The sequence below is a fragment of the Phaethon aethereus genome, assembly GCF_964289735.1.
Source record: "Phaethon aethereus genome assembly, chromosome: 9".
Classification (NCBI taxonomy): Eukaryota; Metazoa; Chordata; class Aves; order Phaethontiformes; family Phaethontidae; genus Phaethon; species Phaethon aethereus.
This window is the reverse complement of record NC_138585.1, coordinates 14,780,240-14,798,450: the sequence shown is the minus strand read 5'-3', so window position 1 is coordinate 14,798,450 and position 18,211 is coordinate 14,780,240. Positions and strand designations below refer to the sequence as shown.

Genomic DNA, 18,211 nt, shown 5'->3' with positions numbered 1-18,211 from the left:
CTGCTTCCACCAGGACTTCCCTTGCTGGCCCAGCGCAGGGCGCTCCGGCCGCACCTTCCTGCCTTGCAGGCCGGTGGTCACGAGCCCCGGCGTGCAGATCTGCCATTGCATGCTTTAAAATGCGTCGCTGGGGATAGCTGCCAGGGCGAGAAGGGACCACTCCACCTATCAGCTGTATTTTGCAGGTCCTTTTCTTGCTTTCATGCACAGCAAGTGGAAAACACTAGGTGGGGGGAAGACTTTGTCCAAGCCCATAAACTTCCACTTGTTCACTTCAGCTCTGGGTTAGGTGACAGCCTCATGGGACAAGCTGGAAACTGCTGGCAAAGCAGTAGGGTGCCCTTGCTGGCAGGAAAGGCAGGGTAGAGGAGCTCCTGCCAGCTGGGTGACCAACAGCAAGCCCAAAGTACTGGCCCTACAGACAGCAAACTGGGCTTGTGTGCCTGTACCCACCTGAGATGTTCAAGAGGCTGCAACCATGCCACACCAGCTGCGCAGCCGCCACTGGCCTTGCTGATGAGGACATGGATCCTCCCCATGCGGCCGCATCTCCAGAAATGTGGACAGCCTGCGGGATCACCTCCAGGCACTGCAGCAGGGGAAAGGAGGAGCCAGGTCAAAAAGAAGTGAAGTGAAACCAGATGCCAGGTCAGTCCCAGGGTGGCAGTGGTCTGAGGATGCTCCTGGAAGGCTGCAGAGTCACCACCATGCACGTGTACTGCACGAGCCTGAACAGCGAGGTACCCGGGGAAGAAGGGTGCATGGCCTCTCCCTCACTAAAGCGGGAAGTGAAGCCAACAGCCAGGGGATAAACCCAGAAAATAGACCCAGAGGTCTGCAAGATTCTGGATGCAGTAAACATCACTGGACCAGTAAACTCCTCGCTGGAGCTCACTGGTTTGCTCCCACCTCTTGCCAGCGCTGGCAGAATTTGGGCCAGCTGCCTGGGAGGGCAGGATGGGCAGCAGCAGCGGACAAGCACCATGAAGACACACTTCATTGCCAAGCCTCTCTCATGGGGGTCAGGGGCTGAGAGGACCCTGAACCCCACACAGCCAGGCACGTGGCTCCTGGTGCAGAAGGGAAGCACGGGCTGCCGGCCGCACCTCTCTGCGCCATGCCGATGACAGCCCTGCCAGCCCGAACACCAACTAAAACAAGCACATGGTCTTGCAACCTCTAAATAAGCTTTTTGGTTCCTGAGCCAGAAAACAGACGGCTGGTGGTGTTATCCCCAGCTGCAGCTGCTGGCAAATGCCACTGTTCCTGTGCAAAAAGCAATGAGGAGCAAGTGTGCCGTGCTCCTCCACGCCGTGCTGCTTCCAGCGCTCCCCCGGGGTGGGCAGTAGGACGTGGTGGTCTCGCTGAGCAATCCCCGGCCGAGCTGCCCATCTGTCCGGTGCCCAGAACCTGCCGGATCCCAGTGAGCTGTCTGAGGCGGCAGACGGGACGGAAGCCTCAGTGGGAAGTATGCAGCATCCCGATGGGGATAGGGGGATGTGTTTGAAATGGAGGGGGAGAGAGCAAACAGAGAGGCTAAATAATTGTAAAGGCTTCTGGGGACAACAGACACATGCTTAAAAGCAATCTGGCTCCCACAGCAGCCTGGAGGACCCCCTGACAGTGGCTACTGTCCAGCCCGGAGGAGAGGGTATGGATGGTAGGGAGGGAAGAGTGATGGCATGGGGATGATGGCATCATCCATCCAGGGGATGACAGTGGCCTCCCCCCTAATCCTCAGCAAGAAGTAAGAGCACAGCCAAGACACCTCCCTGCACCCTTCTCCTCCTCTTGGCTGAACCTCACTGTAGCAGGCAGGTGCCAGCCCCTTACCACCACTCTGTTCAACCGAGATAACCCTCAGGAAAAGGCCATCTCCCCTTCCTCCAGCTCCCCCTGCCCCCAAAAGGCATTGCTGCAGTGAAATGGCCCCGTCTGAGCTTCTGTCATGGCTGGAGGCAGGCAGCCGCCCCGGGGCTGCACCCAGAGCAGCATCGGACCCACACTCCCCCTTCCCACCCCAGTGCTGCCAGACCTCGGCCGGGTGGGCTCAGCCCTGCTGCAGACAGAGGCTTTGCAACAAAGCGGCCCTTGTTGCTAATTGCTTATTTCCCATGTGCTAAAGCCCTTAAGGAGCTGGGGCGGCAGGTTCAGTACCAGCCTGGCCCAGAGCGCCTTAGCTGAGGCTAAGCAGCTTGTGTAACCCAGGTAATTCCGGCTCCGCGCTTCTCAGCAGCGCAGTGTACCCAGCGATGTGCAATGGCATCACCAACCCAGCGGCACCCGCCGCTCTGCAGGGGACAACGTCTCCCTGGGACAAAGCAACCCCAATTTCCAGCCCGGGACAAAGGGCAGGATGTGTTGGTGTGCACACTGGGACCACCTTACCCTCCTTCGGGGGGTTCAGGGTGAGGGTCCAGCTCAGGCAGGACCTCCAGCCCTGCCGGGAAAAACTCTGACGAACCGATGGACTGAGCTCTTCAGTGAAGACATCAGTAATCCCTTAACAAACTCCTCACGTAACGCACAAGTTAAGTCTGTACAGCTCTGTACAGCGCTGGTCTCTACTACAGCACAGTCTGTGTACCAAACTTTTAAAACGCCTGTATTTGGAGCAGCAATTGATTCTCAATGATTACATTTCTGTGTGGACTTAGCAGTCCAAAAGTGGGCACACTTAAACATATGATTAGTACAACTTGCAACCACAGCTCACAAGCGAAACCTTTCCTTGGGACATGGATTTTCAAGGCTGGCCCCCCTCACCATCTAAAATTTTTGCACCCCACACCGGTGCTAAAATCACCCTCCAAATAGAGGTGGGATCATAAATCCCTGTCTGGGTGGCATCGGTTTCCTTCCGTCTATAGATCAAACGCCCGCGGCACTGGCGGCGGCGCAGAGCGACCGGCTGCGTGCGTCAGACCATCCGCTCATTCAGCACTGGGGACGGACGGGGACAGCCCGTTCGTGGGGGCACTCTAAAACACCGTGGGCCTAATTATTGCCAAAATGGCAGATTTCTGTTAAAAACTGTGAATGGACTTCGCTCTGGGAGTGCTCTCCTGCCTGCCTCGGAGGCGCGGGCAGCCTGCCCCAGGCCACCCTTGCCTGCCAGCCGGGCTCTCAGGGACAGGGGAGATGCTCTCCCTTCACAGATGCTCACCTGCTGCTGTGGGGAGGAGAAATAAAAGGCCTCTGTCCCTCCATCCCCGTTCGGGAATTCCAGCCGTGGGACACTGTGCTGTCACAGGGGAGTCCTGGCACGGAGGGAACCGCCACTGAGCTTCAGAGAGCAGGAGGGCGTTGCGGGAACCCCTCCGGAGGATTGTTGGGAGCTTCCTCGTGCGGCCCCAGCACCGCATCACTCCAGAAAGCATCCCAGCCATGCAGCAAAACCTCTTGATTTCCTGCTGTTTGTTTGTTCCTCCATCAAAGGGCTTCAGCTCTTTTGGAAGCTCCTTCTCCACCAAGTGCTGGTGAGGAAGCCCTGGGCCGAGCGGCACCAGCTGCCCGCCGGCTGCCGGAGCAGCCCCATCCGCTCCTCCTGGCCCACCGCCGGCTGCTCAGCCCCAGCAGCCACTTTCCAGAGCGGATTCAAGAGCCAAGCTGGGCTCTGAGACCTCTGCTCACATCTACAGCCCAGACTCCCCTCCCTACCACACTGCAAAACCTTCACTGAGGTGCAAGGAGTCACGAATACTTGTGCCGCACAGGCCAGCTTGAGCCTTGCCGCTGCCCATGAACGGCATCCTTCTCAGCAGCCCCAAACCCAGCTGTGACCTCCCAAAAAGCATTATTGCCCAGAACAGACCTGCCCTTTCTTCAGTTCATGCTCTCCCATGACAAAAAAGTAATCACCAAGGATGATAGCAGTTGTGCAAATACCCAGCTGGATCTAACCACTGGCTCACGATGTTTAGCGTGCAGGGGCTGATGATCTACCAGCGGACCCAGGTACTCCAGCAACCCCAGGATGCCACCGGTGTGACACCTGCCTCTAGACACCGAAACTGAGATGTTCAGGAGCTGAAATTGAGACGTTCAGGAGTTGAAGACAAGTGCAGGTATGGTAACAGATATGTGCTCACCTGCTGCACCCTGGTCTCGTGTGCTATGGGCAACAGAAAAAAGCCGTAGCAAAGTCACGGCAAATTTCTCAGGCAGCCCTTGCAAACAAGAAGCACCACACACACGTGCTGTCTGCAGGACAGCAAAGTCCTTGGAGGGAAAGCTTGAACCCAAGAGTCCTGACTGCCTTACCCCCTGCCCCCCAAGGGTCTTGGTTGTTGGGAAAAAACATTATTGTAATGCCCGATGTCTCAAAAGGAACAGTTAATATTATTAATAGCATTCGTGCTAATCAATGCACAGTTGTGGTTGTCAGATCTCGTCAAATTTATTCATTGTTTTTAAATGTTTCAGGTTTGCTTGGTAATGGCAGTAAGTGCAACAGGCCCTACATATTAATGATGTGCACAGATGTAAACAACAAAACCCCAACAAAAATGTTCTCAGATAATTTTTTTTTATCAGAAAGTAATGTTGAATTCCAGAAATCAATTCTGCTGCCAGTTCCTTGCAGGTTCTGCTTGTTCTGTAGTTTTGGCTGCTTCTTGCAGCCATTGCCAAAGAATTCCCAGAACCATTCCCCCCTGTGCATCAAGCAGCAGCACTTGCTACAAATCAAGTCAAAGCCTCAAAATGGTTTAAAATCCAAAGTGCGCCGGCTTCGGCTTGCAGGACCGTGGGCAGGCAGCAGCGGCGTCACCATGCCTGGCGGGGCGTAGGCAAGGCAAATTCTCCTGCCTTCACTGACTGAGGGGCTTGGGAAACAGAGCCGGTCACGACAGGCAGCTCCCTACTCCCCCAGGGCAAAAGCACCTGGAAAAGTGCAAAGTCTTCAAATCAGCGCAACCTGCCTGCATGGGGAGCCCATGAAGCCAGGTGAACTCAGGCAGGAGGACCTGCCTGCTGGAGATGGTTATCTCCAACTCTGGAAAGCTCCATCCCAGGCAACAGCCCACCTGCACTGCTGTATCTTACAGCCACCACCACCGCCTCAGCTGATACCCAGGGAATCAAGCTGCTCCTCCTTGCTCACAGCTGTGAGCAGTATTTGGGGTTTTTTTTTAGATCCCAAGAGAAGGTACAGGATGTACTGTCTCAGCCCAGACACACCGACAGCCCGGCCTGGCTGCAGATTCAGCATTAGCCTGCTCCCAGCCCAGGATAACTCCATTCCTCTTCCAAACATCTGACAAACTGACTTAGCATTGCTGCCACCGAGCTCCCAGCAAACACCGAGCACTGCAAGTGCCGTGCCTCCGGGTCCAGAAGTTACACAGGCTTGCTTCCACTCATTAACGGGCTTCTCAGGGTTATTTTACCATCTCTCAAACAGACAAAACCCGTGTGACAGAGCATACAGCACACCTACAGCAGCTCTCACACAACCATAAGCAGAAACAAAGCTTTTTCTTTCCACAAAATAATGTTCTGTTTGAGCTCTCCCTAGGTTTTAGGCAGAAGCAAAGGCGAATGGCCCTGCAGCCATGCAAGGACTCAAGTGTTGGTCCTTTGTAGTCTGTAGCTGTCCCTTTGATGTAGATACCCTTTCCTGCAGGACAAACTTTTATCATTTCTAGCACTGTAGATTCCCAAGATGCCTCCAGCTTTTATCAGCTCCTCATTGCAGGGGACAGCAGTGAAGATCTCACCCAACGGCAGGAAGGGAGGCAGCAGCCACCCAGCTGTGTGCAACCTTGGACCTGAGAGGGTCCGGGACCCCTCCTGAAGCCCACCATCACAGGCAGCCAGCAGATACCTTCCTCCCAGCTGCAGCAAGAGGATGAAAGCACCCATCTGAGGACCTGTGGGACAGGTCCTCCCCATTGCCAGCAGACGGCTCCTCTCCAACGAGACCTCCAAGGCAAGCGATGCAGGGGCAGCACTCAGGGCCACGTGTCAGTGCCAGTAACAGCACTGGCACCACGTGGGAAGCAATGAGGCCGGGATGGCCATGGGGATGGGAGCAGGGAGCAGCATGCTGTGGTGTGCCGGTCCAGGGTCAGCCCAAGGCTGCTGAGAGCAGCTGTGCAATCAATACGGCTGTCCTGCTTCCTCTTGCATGCCACCAGCGTAACTGCGGGATTTATAACCAGGAAACTCGGTAAGAATAGGGTTTAAGCTCTGCCTTCCGTAATCAGAGAATTTTCAGGACATTTTCGGGAGTGCCACAGTGTTTCCCCATGCTGTGCATCGCAGCCACAAGGCTACTTCGAAACAGGAAGGCTTCTCCCTTTGGCACCTGGCAGCGCTGAGCTGAGCCAGGCTGGCACTGAGGCCCCCCGGGAGGTCTAAGCTGCAGCAGCACCTGCATGCGGATGCCCTCACCATGCCCTGATGGAGACCTCCGCTGTGCCCACACGCAGCCTCTGCTGCTCACACTCAGTCAGGAGGCTGACCCACAGCAAGCCGTGCTTCTCTTCCCCATCACTCAGACCCATCGCGGCCGGGACCGCAGCTATGCCGCTCCCCAGGCCAGGCACGCTCACCATACATGCCCTGGGGACGGTGACTTTGCCTGCCAGCCTGGTAGCTGGCTTGCAGGCTACATCTGCAATGCTTGCCTGCATGTTTCTTACCAGGGCTAAGAGCACAGGAGGGCCTGGACGTCTCAGTTTGGCCAGGATATGGCATGGAAAGCCCAGTGCCACATAAATATTTATACAGAGCGTCATCACCTGCCCTCTGTAGCCTGGTGAACAGGACACTGCCAGCACACCTGAGCAGCTGAAATACTGCAGTGGACAACAGGTTATGACATAATTAAGGTTATGACTCTGCAGAAGCACTCCTTGCATGGAAAGCCTTTTGGACCAGGCAAAATTCAGATGCAGATTTTAATCTTTCCATCAAAATCATTCTCACTGAAGCAGAAGCTCCCGGTCTTGGCCGTGGTGTGGATCCTGTGCAGGCAGACACATGAGCAGGCATACGTCAGCTCTGGGAAGAGGCTCTGCCTGCAGACCAGCATGCAAATGTCAACCTGCCTGGAGGCATCCAGCGCTTGCCACAGAAAGCCCACCATCGTCTAAGAGGCCAGCACATAGTACTGAGTGTCCCCAACTACCCTGGCAGCAGAGGCAGCCCCTTGTGGGACAACGCTCTGCCTGCAACCCCATCCACAGCGGTGGTGACCATACCCCCTTGTCACATATCGGATCCGAAAGCCGCAGGAAGGACAACACGTCTGACCCACGGACAGAGCGCTGCTTCCTCTGCTGCAGCTGGAGAGAAGCAAACCTGATGCTGATGGCTTTGGACCCGAGATCAACTCCTGCAGCCGCCGTGGGCTCCTGCAACCTCCCACCTCCACTCCCAGGATGCCCTGCCAGACACCGCCCTGCGGGGCATGGTGGGGAGGCAGATCGGCAGAGCGATCCACGTACAGCTTCAGCAGGAGCTACCGCTCTCCACAGGCCACTCCGGCCCACCTTGAGCCACTCCAAAGGACAGGCCAGCCCCAGGCTGTGCAACAGTTAAACCCCAGCGTTTGCCTTGCAGGAGGGCCAGGAGATCCTGTTGCTCAGAGAAATGCGTTTGTCCAAGACAAACAGCAGCCGGGCATTGTTTCAGCATGAGTCAAACGAGTGGAAATGCTCCCGTGCCATCCTGTTTTGCTATCTGGAGGTTTCCCCCTACCTTCAGGATGTGCAGGCAGGCTCCGGGATGTTTTCTATTCGCTGTTCTCTTACTCCTCCATTTCCCGCAAGCGCCCGTGCCCAGCACTGCCCCGTGCCCCAGCACAGCAGCCTGACCCTTGCGCAGTCCCGGCCCATGCCTGGAAAGTGCAGTCTACAGCCAGCCAGCCAACAGGCAGCCAGTAGAAACAGCATTGCCCCCCCAAAAACAGTGCATCAGTTACAAAATATGCCGGTCTGCACCCATTTACCTCCTCTGATGGGCCAAGTTGGTAAAAAGGATCCAACACAGACAAGTGAATTAATCTCCATCCATCTTCCCCATCACTAGGGACATGGGAAGATGGCACCCAGTCCTTTCCCAGCCAGACCAGCTTATCCAGCCCTGAGGGTGCCAGTCCGCAGCCCCTTGAGCAAGCTCAGGAAAGCCCTGCTGACTCTTCCCAACCTCTCCGACATTTTTCCCCATGCTGGCTACCCTGCTTTTAAGGCCTCAGTGTTGAATGTGTGCTGGCGCAGCTGCTGTTCATATCCACACTACTGCTAGCAAGGGTGCACCACAGTGCTGCAGAGTCATAGCTAAAGGCACCGTGTCCTGCTTGGAAAACACCTCCTGGTCTGCTGTGGGAGCAGGTACCAGGACGTTGGTGTCTCCTTTGGCTGCAATTCCAACCACATCACCTAGCTGCCTTTGCTGGGAATGCTTTGAGTACGAAGGAGCAATGCTGGGATAAATCTCCCTGGGTAGCACTGGTGTGGCAGGGAGCTGCATGAAGCGGGGTGGAAAACATGAGTGGCAATGGAGAGACCCCATCATCGCCCCATAACCCTCCTCCACTCCCACAATCACTTTCCCAACTGATGCTTCAAGCCTGCACACGTGACAAGTCACACGGCTGCAGCTGGCATCTCTTATTTCACACCTAGAACACGTTTTTATCTTGCTGAAAGTATAAAAATAGCAAAGATTTTTTTTTTTTTTTACAAAGACACCGAGGCTTCGTCGGCTTGCGTTTTCTTCTGGAAGCCCTTTTAGCAGCGAGGTGCGAGCCCCGCGGGGCGGAGGGCTCGGCGGGAGGGCAGGCTGGCATTTGCACAGCTTGCCCCGCGCCGGGTGATCTGGCGACACAAAGGATCAGGAACTTGTTTTCACATGAAGATCAAAACAGCACAAGAAGAAAAGCACAACATAGCCCAAAGTGACCCAGAATGTCGAAACTGCAACAACAGAAAGTTCAGCCCAAAAATGCAGCCTGTGAGGGCTGTTATTGCTTGGCGTGTTTGTCCCCACTGCGGGCAGCAGGAGGGGGGAGAGCATGGCTTCGGCTCGGGTCAGGTATTCAGTGCTCAGGCCCGCGGTCCCGTGCCTTGTCCCCTGCCGTGCTGGAGAGCTCTCCTTCCAGCAGAGCACCCCAAAGCTTAACTCAGTCCCCTCCAGGCATGCCCAGTCCCACAAACCATATCCAGGCAGCAGAACACCATCCCCGCTCCCTGGCTATGCGTGGAAATAATGCAAAACGGATCCCTGCAGAGACAGAAACACAAAGCGATTCCTCCATGGACTAACTGCAGGCAAACAAACACTTAAGTTACCCCGTTACAGGCTGCACTGCTAACGAACAGGATCTGCCCTGCTGGGCAGCGCTGACTGAGGCTGACAGTCCAAACGCAGCAATGCAGCCGCACTCAGCTGCCACTGCCCCCTCCATCCCGCTTTGAGCTCTAACAATTGGATATGATTAACTGGGGCTGGATTTACCATTCTGGGCACCAAAATCCTGCCAGGACACCCGAAGTGGATACAGGAGCCCTCCATGCTCTGAGCACAGTGCTGCCCTATGGAGTTGAGACCTCAGCATCTGTGCTCCTCTGGTCCCAGTTCTCCCTGCCAAGACCACAAGCTGGGAGGGGAGGTGACACTTCTGCCACGGGCACAGATATGTCTTTTTCCAGCCCAGGAAAACAGTGGTGATGACTGTAGTTTGAGCAACCAGAAAGGCTCTCATGAGCATGCTCTCAGCTGGCTTGAGCTTCTAGGAAACGATTGGTGGTAATTAATGACCATCAATCCCCCACTGGTAAACTGCTCTCCATCTGCACCTTCATCCTGTCCAGATGCACATGCAGCAGAAATGGCTGCTCCAGATATTTGCAGCTCAGCCTTTGCCCAAGAGCGCTGCTGGACATGTCTTAGGAGGTTCAGTTGTTGATCTCACTACTAAGGCTTCCAGTAGGGAAGGAAAAGACATACAGAGCTCTTAAGCTGTTTTATCTTTCTCCAAGAACATTTCCATTAGGATTAGCAAATCTAGCTAAGCCATCTCAGACGCTCAAACTCTGCTCAGCTGAGAAGCCATTAAGGCATCCTGAGTTGATGATCTGATTCACCCTGGATCAAAACAAAACCTGAGGTTCATCCTTGGAACAATGCAGGCTAAACTAAACCAAGTTCTTTAAGCACCAGCCTGGAAATATCTGTGTCCCTGAAGTCCACCAGTGGCCCATGAGTGGGAAGAGCTGGGCCACCCCTTTGCGTGTGGCTCCCACTGCTAGCTGCTACCACAGCTGGCACTGGCTGGTGGACCAAGGATCTGAAGAGCAAGTGACCATGGGGCTATCCTCATGCTTGCAAGCCCAGGTCACCAACAGAGTTGCCCACTCAGTCTTCCCTGCGGGAATATTTCTACAGCAGAAGGTGCACTGACACTCCAGGGACCCAGAGCCTCACTGTTGCCCAAATTCAACCCTTACTCTCTGCAATATTCACAGCCAAAACCTCTGAGCCCCAGCATACAAACTGATGCTCCAGAATGCAGTCACAGCACCTCAGCAGGCACGGCTGGGCAAACACACCTCTAGCAGATGTGCTATAATCTAGGTATGGATTTTGGCACCAATGACCAGGAACTTGGCTCTGGAAGCCTTATGATGGTGTGTGAGAACAAGGAAACCACAGTGACACCATACACTTCGTTCATACTGACCTACAAGTTTCAGATTAAGTCCCCGTGCAGGGATTAAAGCAGGGAGACTGCTCCCCACTATATTTTCTTCCAAACACCAACATGAGTTGAAGAGAAGACACGCCAGCTGCCCGCTGCCCACCCCCTGCTCCTCACAGGGAGGGGGCTGTACCTGTACACCGGCTGCATTTCCCTGGCAATCCCAATGACTGCTCCCTCTGGGAAGTTGTCAAACTCATCAAACAGGTCTCGGATGTTGGTCTTGTACTTCAGGTCCAAGTCTACCTGGATGATCTGTGTTATTTCTGAAAGCACAAAGAGGAAAAGTCAGCTATATAAGACAAAATTGTAACCAGTGATTACCAATGACTACTTGACAAATTACATCCAACAAAGATTTGGTGCAATCAGCCCCGTGGGCAAGACTCAACCAATTCAGGGCAAATACAATCCAGCTGCAACCTCTACATAGAGCTACCAACCTTCAACCATCATGACAGCCTTTACCACTGACCATTTTAGGCATGATTTACTTCAGAAATCATTTCTGGTGACCTCCTGCTCCTATCCACTCCCTCCTTCCTTCCAGAAGACTGGTTTTCCATACAACTGACAAAAGCAAGAGGTGGCTTCAACTCAGCCACTTCCTTTCTGGAAGTGCTTCTGCAGAAGCAACCACACAAAACCTCATGCTCATCCCAGGAAAAGCTACCAACTCCACAAGCATTTCCCAGCTCCAGCCACAGAGTATGCATCCCTGGATCAAAGTATCAGAGTAATTCCCATCACGGACACCATCAGTAATTCAGTCAGCCACACAACACCCTCAGCAGCACCTGCACAAGCTCAGTAGCGGCCAGCAGCCTGACATGGGCTTCCCTGAGGGCAGAGATTACAGCCCCTTGCCTGCACAGAACTGCTGGTGGTCTGCAGCAGCCTGGAAAACTTTATTATTGCCAGTGGTACTCTGCCAGAGACAAGGAGGGTCGTGCAGACATGGAAGCATCTTCCACTTGCAGTGGGAAAGTCAAGAGCAAGGAGAGATCAGAGGACATCATTATCCAGGCCAGACCTGAGCTCATTACCAGGGTCAGGCCCCTGCCTGTATTTGTCATAGTCTCCTCTGCAGCACAGGAGACCAACTGATGGAGATGTTGCTTGGGAGAGGGTGCAGGAGATGTGCCTTGTCAAGACTGCTTGTCCCTGGGGATGTTCTGTGGATTGCAGCAGGCCAAGTGGAATGCAGCAAATGCTGCATATGAGGGATCAGACCATCGGATGGGTTTCCCCAGCCCTGGGCAAAGTCATGGTCATCTTCTGGCCAGCCAAGCTCAACCCTACTCGGTGACTGCAAGCGGAGTGGAGCCATCCCCCATGGCGTTATGTAATGCCACCACTATTTATATGTGTTATAAAAGCCAAGAGCAAACTGGCCAGGTTGCTTAGCACTTGGCAGTAATTGGATTATAAAAGACTGTGTCAACCTGTTTCATCCCCACTCACCATGCACAGGTGCCGTCACAGCATCCTGCAGGCTAGACGTGCGTGTCACCACTTGCTTTCACAGCAATCGGCCCTCAGCCTTCCTCCTGCCCAGTACTTGCAGGCAGGAAGACGAGCCCAGCCTGCCCTCACCTTCTGCTGCCTGCACCCTCCGTGGCTATGAGCAGGGCATCCAGTCAGGCTGGTGCTCCTGGGGTGTTGCCCACGCTCCAGCCTTCACACCACCGCGGTTCCTCACCTCCTCACCCTGCTGTGCTCAAGACAGGCTGCTGGCCACCCCTGATCTGCTGAGAGCAGGAGGCAATCGCCCTGTTTTCAGCCCCCAAAGCCACCATTGGGACTAGAGACCTGGAGAAGCTGAGAGCAGCCAGGCACGGGCAGCTGTCCTCCGGCACAGGAATGCACCTTTGCCATTTCAAATGCATTTGTCACTTGCTGTTTGTGTTTCAAGCAGACGCTGGGCTGTACTGCAGCTCTGAATTTTTTGCAGATCCTGCACTAATCCGGGCTCTTGGCAATTGGTCATATCTACTACATTGTCCTCATTTAAGAATGAAAAAGCCCCGTGAGGTTAAGCAAGAAATATACTGCTTACTCTGCAAAGCATCCAAGCAGAAATATAAATCAAGGAGAAACAGTATCTAAGCTACAACCCAGGCTGTATCTCAATTTATTTTTTTAACATCCATCACTCTCTATCTGCTAAAGGGAAAGGCCACACTCCCTCCAGCCAGCAGTACGGCAGTCCCCAAGCCTACCTAGTATTTACCACCACCATATCCTCTGTTTGCAAAGGTTTAAAACCCAGGCGTAGTAATTCACTACAGGCTAAAGCAGGTCTTGACCTGGAAGCAATTTCCTTCAGCCTTCCTAACTGCCTTAGGAATCACCAGCGCAACTCAAGCAGACCAGCAGGCAGAGCAGAGGATTTCTGTAACGGTGAAGGAGACGTGTATCCCAAATACCCCAAACCTCCCCAGTGGCGCATACCACAGCGGTGCAAAACCCCAAATCCTTAACACTATTGCACTTAAGAATATCCAGACTGGTCACAAAACTCCAGGGCGAGGAGACCCCAGACCTGCTGAGCAGGGGAAGAGCCTGAGCCCTCCAAGGCGCTGCTGAAGACGGGGAGAGGGGGTGGGGATCCCAGGAGGATCCCAGCATGGCTCACCCTGGTGCACAGCAGCCTTCCGACACCTCATCAGGTTTCAATTAAATCAGCCGCGAGGCACGTCATCCGATTGTTCTCTAAAACTACAGATGAGCGCTATCTGCAATTAATCACAGCGGAGAACGAAAGCTGAGCTGGGGGGAAGCGCTAATCCCAGCCACGCCTGCCCCAGCACCAGCACCCCGCACTGGTCCTATGCTGTGCTGGCAGAGTCCCCCAGGAAAAACTCACTGACAAATTAGACCCAGAGAGCGCAAAGTACTTTTCCTTTTAGTTTTTTGTTGTTTTTTTTTTTAAAGCAACCATGAACTGTAACACTGAGACAAAAATGAGCAGGGGTGACATTAGCACCACTTTGTCAGATGCAGCTTGCACAGATAGATTAATGGCCAAGACAATTTCTCTGCCTGTGACTGGCAAGGGGCCAGGCACTAATATTTATGATGTATCATGCTCTTTCGCCCTTTTACCAAGTGCTTTGTCCTGGCTGCCATGTGGGGGTGGAGGAATCACATGCTCTCTTAGGCACAAATTGCTTGGAGGGGTCCAGCTGGAAATGTGGGAAAAGGCTGGAAGTATTCTGCTCAGGCAGCAAGTTCTCCAACTTTGCCATACTGTGTATTACCCTCTGCTCCATTCAACTCCGGCTCTTCCAGCCACGGTGTGTAAAGGGGAGTTACGCCACTCAAAGCAGAGATGACCTTCATTAGCAGTGACAGCTTTATGGCACAGGCTGGCCCTGTTTAACACTCGTAATGTTTTACTGTAGCCTCAGCCTCGTACCAGCAACTGCAGCAGGGGTGCTGCCTGGGCTTGGCTGAAACGCTCCCTCCAGCCATGTGCAGAAGAGAAAGGACAGCTTAAGGGATGCACGATCCCACAGCAGAGTCTGCGATGCTGGAAACCAGGAAAGCAAGCCAGCAGCAGTATCCGAGCTGCCTTGCACCGGGGCTCAGCTGCCAAAGAGAGGGAGAATCAAGGTTACCCCACAGCTGGACTCCAGAGAGGTGCCAGCGCAGACTCCCTCTCATGTGAGCCGTTGGCAGACGCAGGGCGGGGGCGTAAGCGCTGGCCTCGGCTCCAAACCCTCTTCTTCCATATGAGAAGATCTGGGGGCAGATATATACCTCGCCAGATCTGGGGCAGAGGGATGCCATCACCGGCAGCCACCGTCACTCTGCAGAGAGGGGAAAGGAGTGAAAATAACAACAGCTTATGTCCACGAACAAATAGTGAAATGGAGAGTGGCCATCACAACACAAAGGGCAGAAGCTGTCCATCAAATGGCTTGGTCTTAATTGCTATTAATTGAGCAGTGGCTTAAACAGCTTTAGAGTAGAAGCAACAAGAATTGAGGCCTCCTGGAGTGGTGTAGCTCTCCAGCCCATCAACGGGCTCATTTGGCATGAGCTCAGCTCCCTCCTCAGTGTACAGAATTCTGCCTGCAGCTGGTCTGGCAGTGGAGCCGCTGCAGGAGCAGTGGGATGGCAGGAAGGGACAGGTGACCACCATGCCAGGCTGCACTGTGCCCAAATCTCACACATGCTCCTGAGGCAGATGTCTGTCACAGATGCTGGTGGCGATCTGGTTCTTCTCCTGCCATCTTCTGCACCGGGGCCTCCACCTGTCCCAGCAAACGTGCTTTTAAGGAGCTAAGCACCCTGGTGCACCACACCAGTGAGGAGAGACTCCTCTGATGTGTACCAGATGGGAGCACCCTGACCTTCCTGCACCTCCTCTACATCACAGCAGCAACTGCTGGGGCCAGAGGCTGGTGCCTGGCTCCCATGCAGAGCAGAAGAGGCAAGAGCAAGGATACCGCTGGGATTGCCGACTGTGCCTCATGTGCTGCACAACACAGGCAAGCCACTTTGCCTTTCCCTGTGGAGCCAGCAGCAGCGACTCCTGTAACACAAGGAGGCAGGAGCCCCCCCCATCCTTCTGGAGACCGCGCGGGAAGCAGTGGCCCCACAAGGGCAGGACGATGGGCAGGGACAGGCAGCTGCCAGACGCTGAGCGGCCCAGAGACCCTTCTGCAGGGACAGCAGTGGCTGGAGCCAGCACAGGTGACAGCACCCAGCAAAGGGACGGGAGTGTCCCCTGCTGGCTGCAGCTCTGGGTGTCATGGGGCTGCTGCCAGGGTCTCGGGAAGGGCCAGGGGTGGTCAGGCCTTTTGCCACTTCAGTTGAACCATCAGAAGGAAGAGAGCCAGGTCGGCCAGGCTCTCTGAGTAGGGGTCAGCAGGGCTGGAGGGCTCAGGTGTGCTGGTTTGCAAACACTGGGCACACCTGGACAGCATCCCCTCCATCTCCCTCCATCACTTTGAGTTCGGCTCTGATTACTGATGACTTTTTTTAGCCAGAAGGTTTTTCATCTGTCCCCATCACGACAGGGGGACATTCCAAGGAAATCAGGAGCTGTGGAGGACCAGCAGTGACTTTTGAATCACTGCTCCGGGCAATAAACTTCCTGGAGCAGGGCGGCAGCAGGCCCTACTCCAGAGGGCAGCGTGCCTGCCGGCAGCAACGCGCCGCCCTGCAAAGCCGCCCGGCTGGCTGCGAAACCAGGATCCTCCGCCCCCACTGGCTCAGAGGGATGTGTGGCCAAGAAAAACACCACTCCCATGGCCAGCACCATGGCCGAGTGTGGGTGCAGAGTGGGCGACAGGCTCTGGAGGGTCCCCACGCCACCCAAAGGGTGCTGCCCAGCCAAAGCAGCTGGCCACCCCCAAAAGCCTGAGCTGCAGCGGGGAGCGGAGCACGAGTGCAGCTGTGGCGATGCCAGCACCGCAACAAGCCCAGCGCGGATATGCATGGTTTATTTACACAAACACGCTGGGTTCTCCATCCTGCTCTTCCTCAGAGGCTCCCTGTGTTTGGCTCACCCCCCTGCGCGGCCGCTGGCCCTCGCCGCTCTCGCTCCTCCTGTCAGCAGGGCTGTGAGCTGCCTCCTCTCCAGTGCGCTCCCCCACCAGGCCTTATTTTCTCCACAGATGAAACCTCCACCTCTGCTTCCAGGATTAATCACTGCTGCTCGCGCAGCTGACCCCGACAGCACCGGAGAGCCTTGCCCAGAGGAAGGCAGCCGAGGCTGGGGCAGGCACGCGTGCGTGCGAGCACAACACGCTCCGCAGGGCTTGCTGCCAGCGTGCTGGCGACTGCGGGGGGGGCTGCAGTCCCCCTTCCCAGGACCTGGTGCTGCTCCAGAGCCCACCTCCCCAAGAGAAGACGATCCTACAAAGCCCTGCACCGGCAGGGCTTGCCGAAGTGCAGACACTTACCTTCCAGCTGCCTGCTTAAACGCATGTCCTCGCCTCTGCCGTGCAGCAAAGGGTCCCCTCAGCTCCTTGAGGCAGCCTAGCAGCCCCCTCCCTGCAAACAGGGTGCCAGGGGAGGGCAGGAGGCAACGGGGGACGTGCCCAAGCGCCCCAGCCACTAACCGTCCTGCGACGCAGGTTTCTGCAGCACCAATTAGGCACCCAGCAGAGCAGGGCAGTGGGAGCTGCACAGCAATTCCAGTCTATCAGCTAATTAAAACATCAGGCTGCCTGCCAGAGGCAGATGACAAAACATCACTACCATCCATGCAGGGCAGGCACCTGGCTGAGCTCAGGAGTCTGGTGCAGCAGTGGCAGCCCTTGTGCTCATGGCTGCATCACTCTGCTCGCCTTGCTCCACACCTCACAGCCAGCTCCAGAGGGACAGGGAGACTCAGCAGGAGATGGATGTGTTTTGTTCCAGGAAATGAATTTTTCCTGTGCATCCAAATGTCTCCTCGTAATCCATCAAGGTCTGAGGGACTAATATTTAATGGTGCTCAACACCTTGGCTCTTAACTGGACTCCAATGCAGAGACATCGCTGAGCACGCGACAGCTCTCAGGATGGAACTGGAAGTGCTGCTTGCTACGTATTTAATATACAGTGCCGCTGGGGGAGGAGTGTGAAGACACATTTTGGAGCTGGAGGAAGAGCAGCAGGAAACCTTGTAATCAGACAAAATAAGGTTTAATTCCAGGTTGCCATAAATTACAAAGCAGAATGGATGGAAAGCTGTGAAGTAACGAGGGGGTGAGATGGAAAGGGAAACCAAAAAGAGATACAGGAAAATAAATGCATTAAGGTAGATGAGCTCACATCCTGATTAACTGCACGTGGTGGGGGAAGGGGCTGCAGGGCTGCAGGCAGATTTAGTCCTTGCTTCTTCCTCCTAAGCTCTAACAAGCTACGGCAGAGCAGCGAGCAAGGCAGTGGGGGAGAGCAGCCCCGCATCACTGCCGGGTGACCCCCCGCATCCACCCTTTGCAGATGGGGGAGCGGGGCTGGCTGGGGAGGGGAGCACCCATCTGCAGCACCGGGCACCGAGACCCCACCGCTGTGCAGGGACGGGGCAAACAGCAGCATGCGCCTGCCCCGGCCTGACAGATCTAGGACATCCAAAAATAATCGATGGTGGCACTGCAGCGAGGGGCGGCCAGCGGAAATGATGAGAAGCGACACCACCCGCGGGGGCTGCAGGTCGCGCTGGCCCCCAACGGCAGCAGTGCCATTGGGAAGGGGCCTCTGCCGTGCCAAGAACCTGGGGGGGCTGCCGGGCGCCTGCCAAGCATCATTCGCGTCCCCCTCACGGCAGCAGCCCTTCCCGATGGCTCCTCCGCAGCAGGGCTGCGGGTGAGGGGCTCTCCTGCCAGGAGGGGTACATCCTGCAGGCAGCCAGATGGGGTCAGCGTCTCGTTTTGGCAGGTGAGGACCCCCCCACAAGGCCACAGTCTCTGGTGTTTACCTGGGGTGGGCTTATTTAGATAATTGCCTGCTCCCAAAAAGCACTGTGAAAATAACTCCCATGGCACAACAGGCTCACCCCAGC

At 55.2% G+C, this 18,211-nt stretch overlaps 1 protein-coding gene across 1 annotated transcript in view; it reads right to left on the bottom strand.

Annotated features, from left to right (window-relative positions):
* The window catches only part of XXYLT1 (xyloside xylosyltransferase 1), a gene marked incomplete at both ends in the record, with an annotated part of 35,409 nt that overhangs the window by 4,158 nt on the left and 13,040 nt on the right, over positions 1 to 18,211 (bottom strand). The window contains one exon of the mRNA XM_082003456.1: positions 10,842 to 10,974. Coding sequence (XP_081859582.1) covers positions 10,842 to 10,974 — 133 coding nt within the window. The remainder of the gene's footprint in view (positions 1 to 10,841; positions 10,975 to 18,211) is intronic.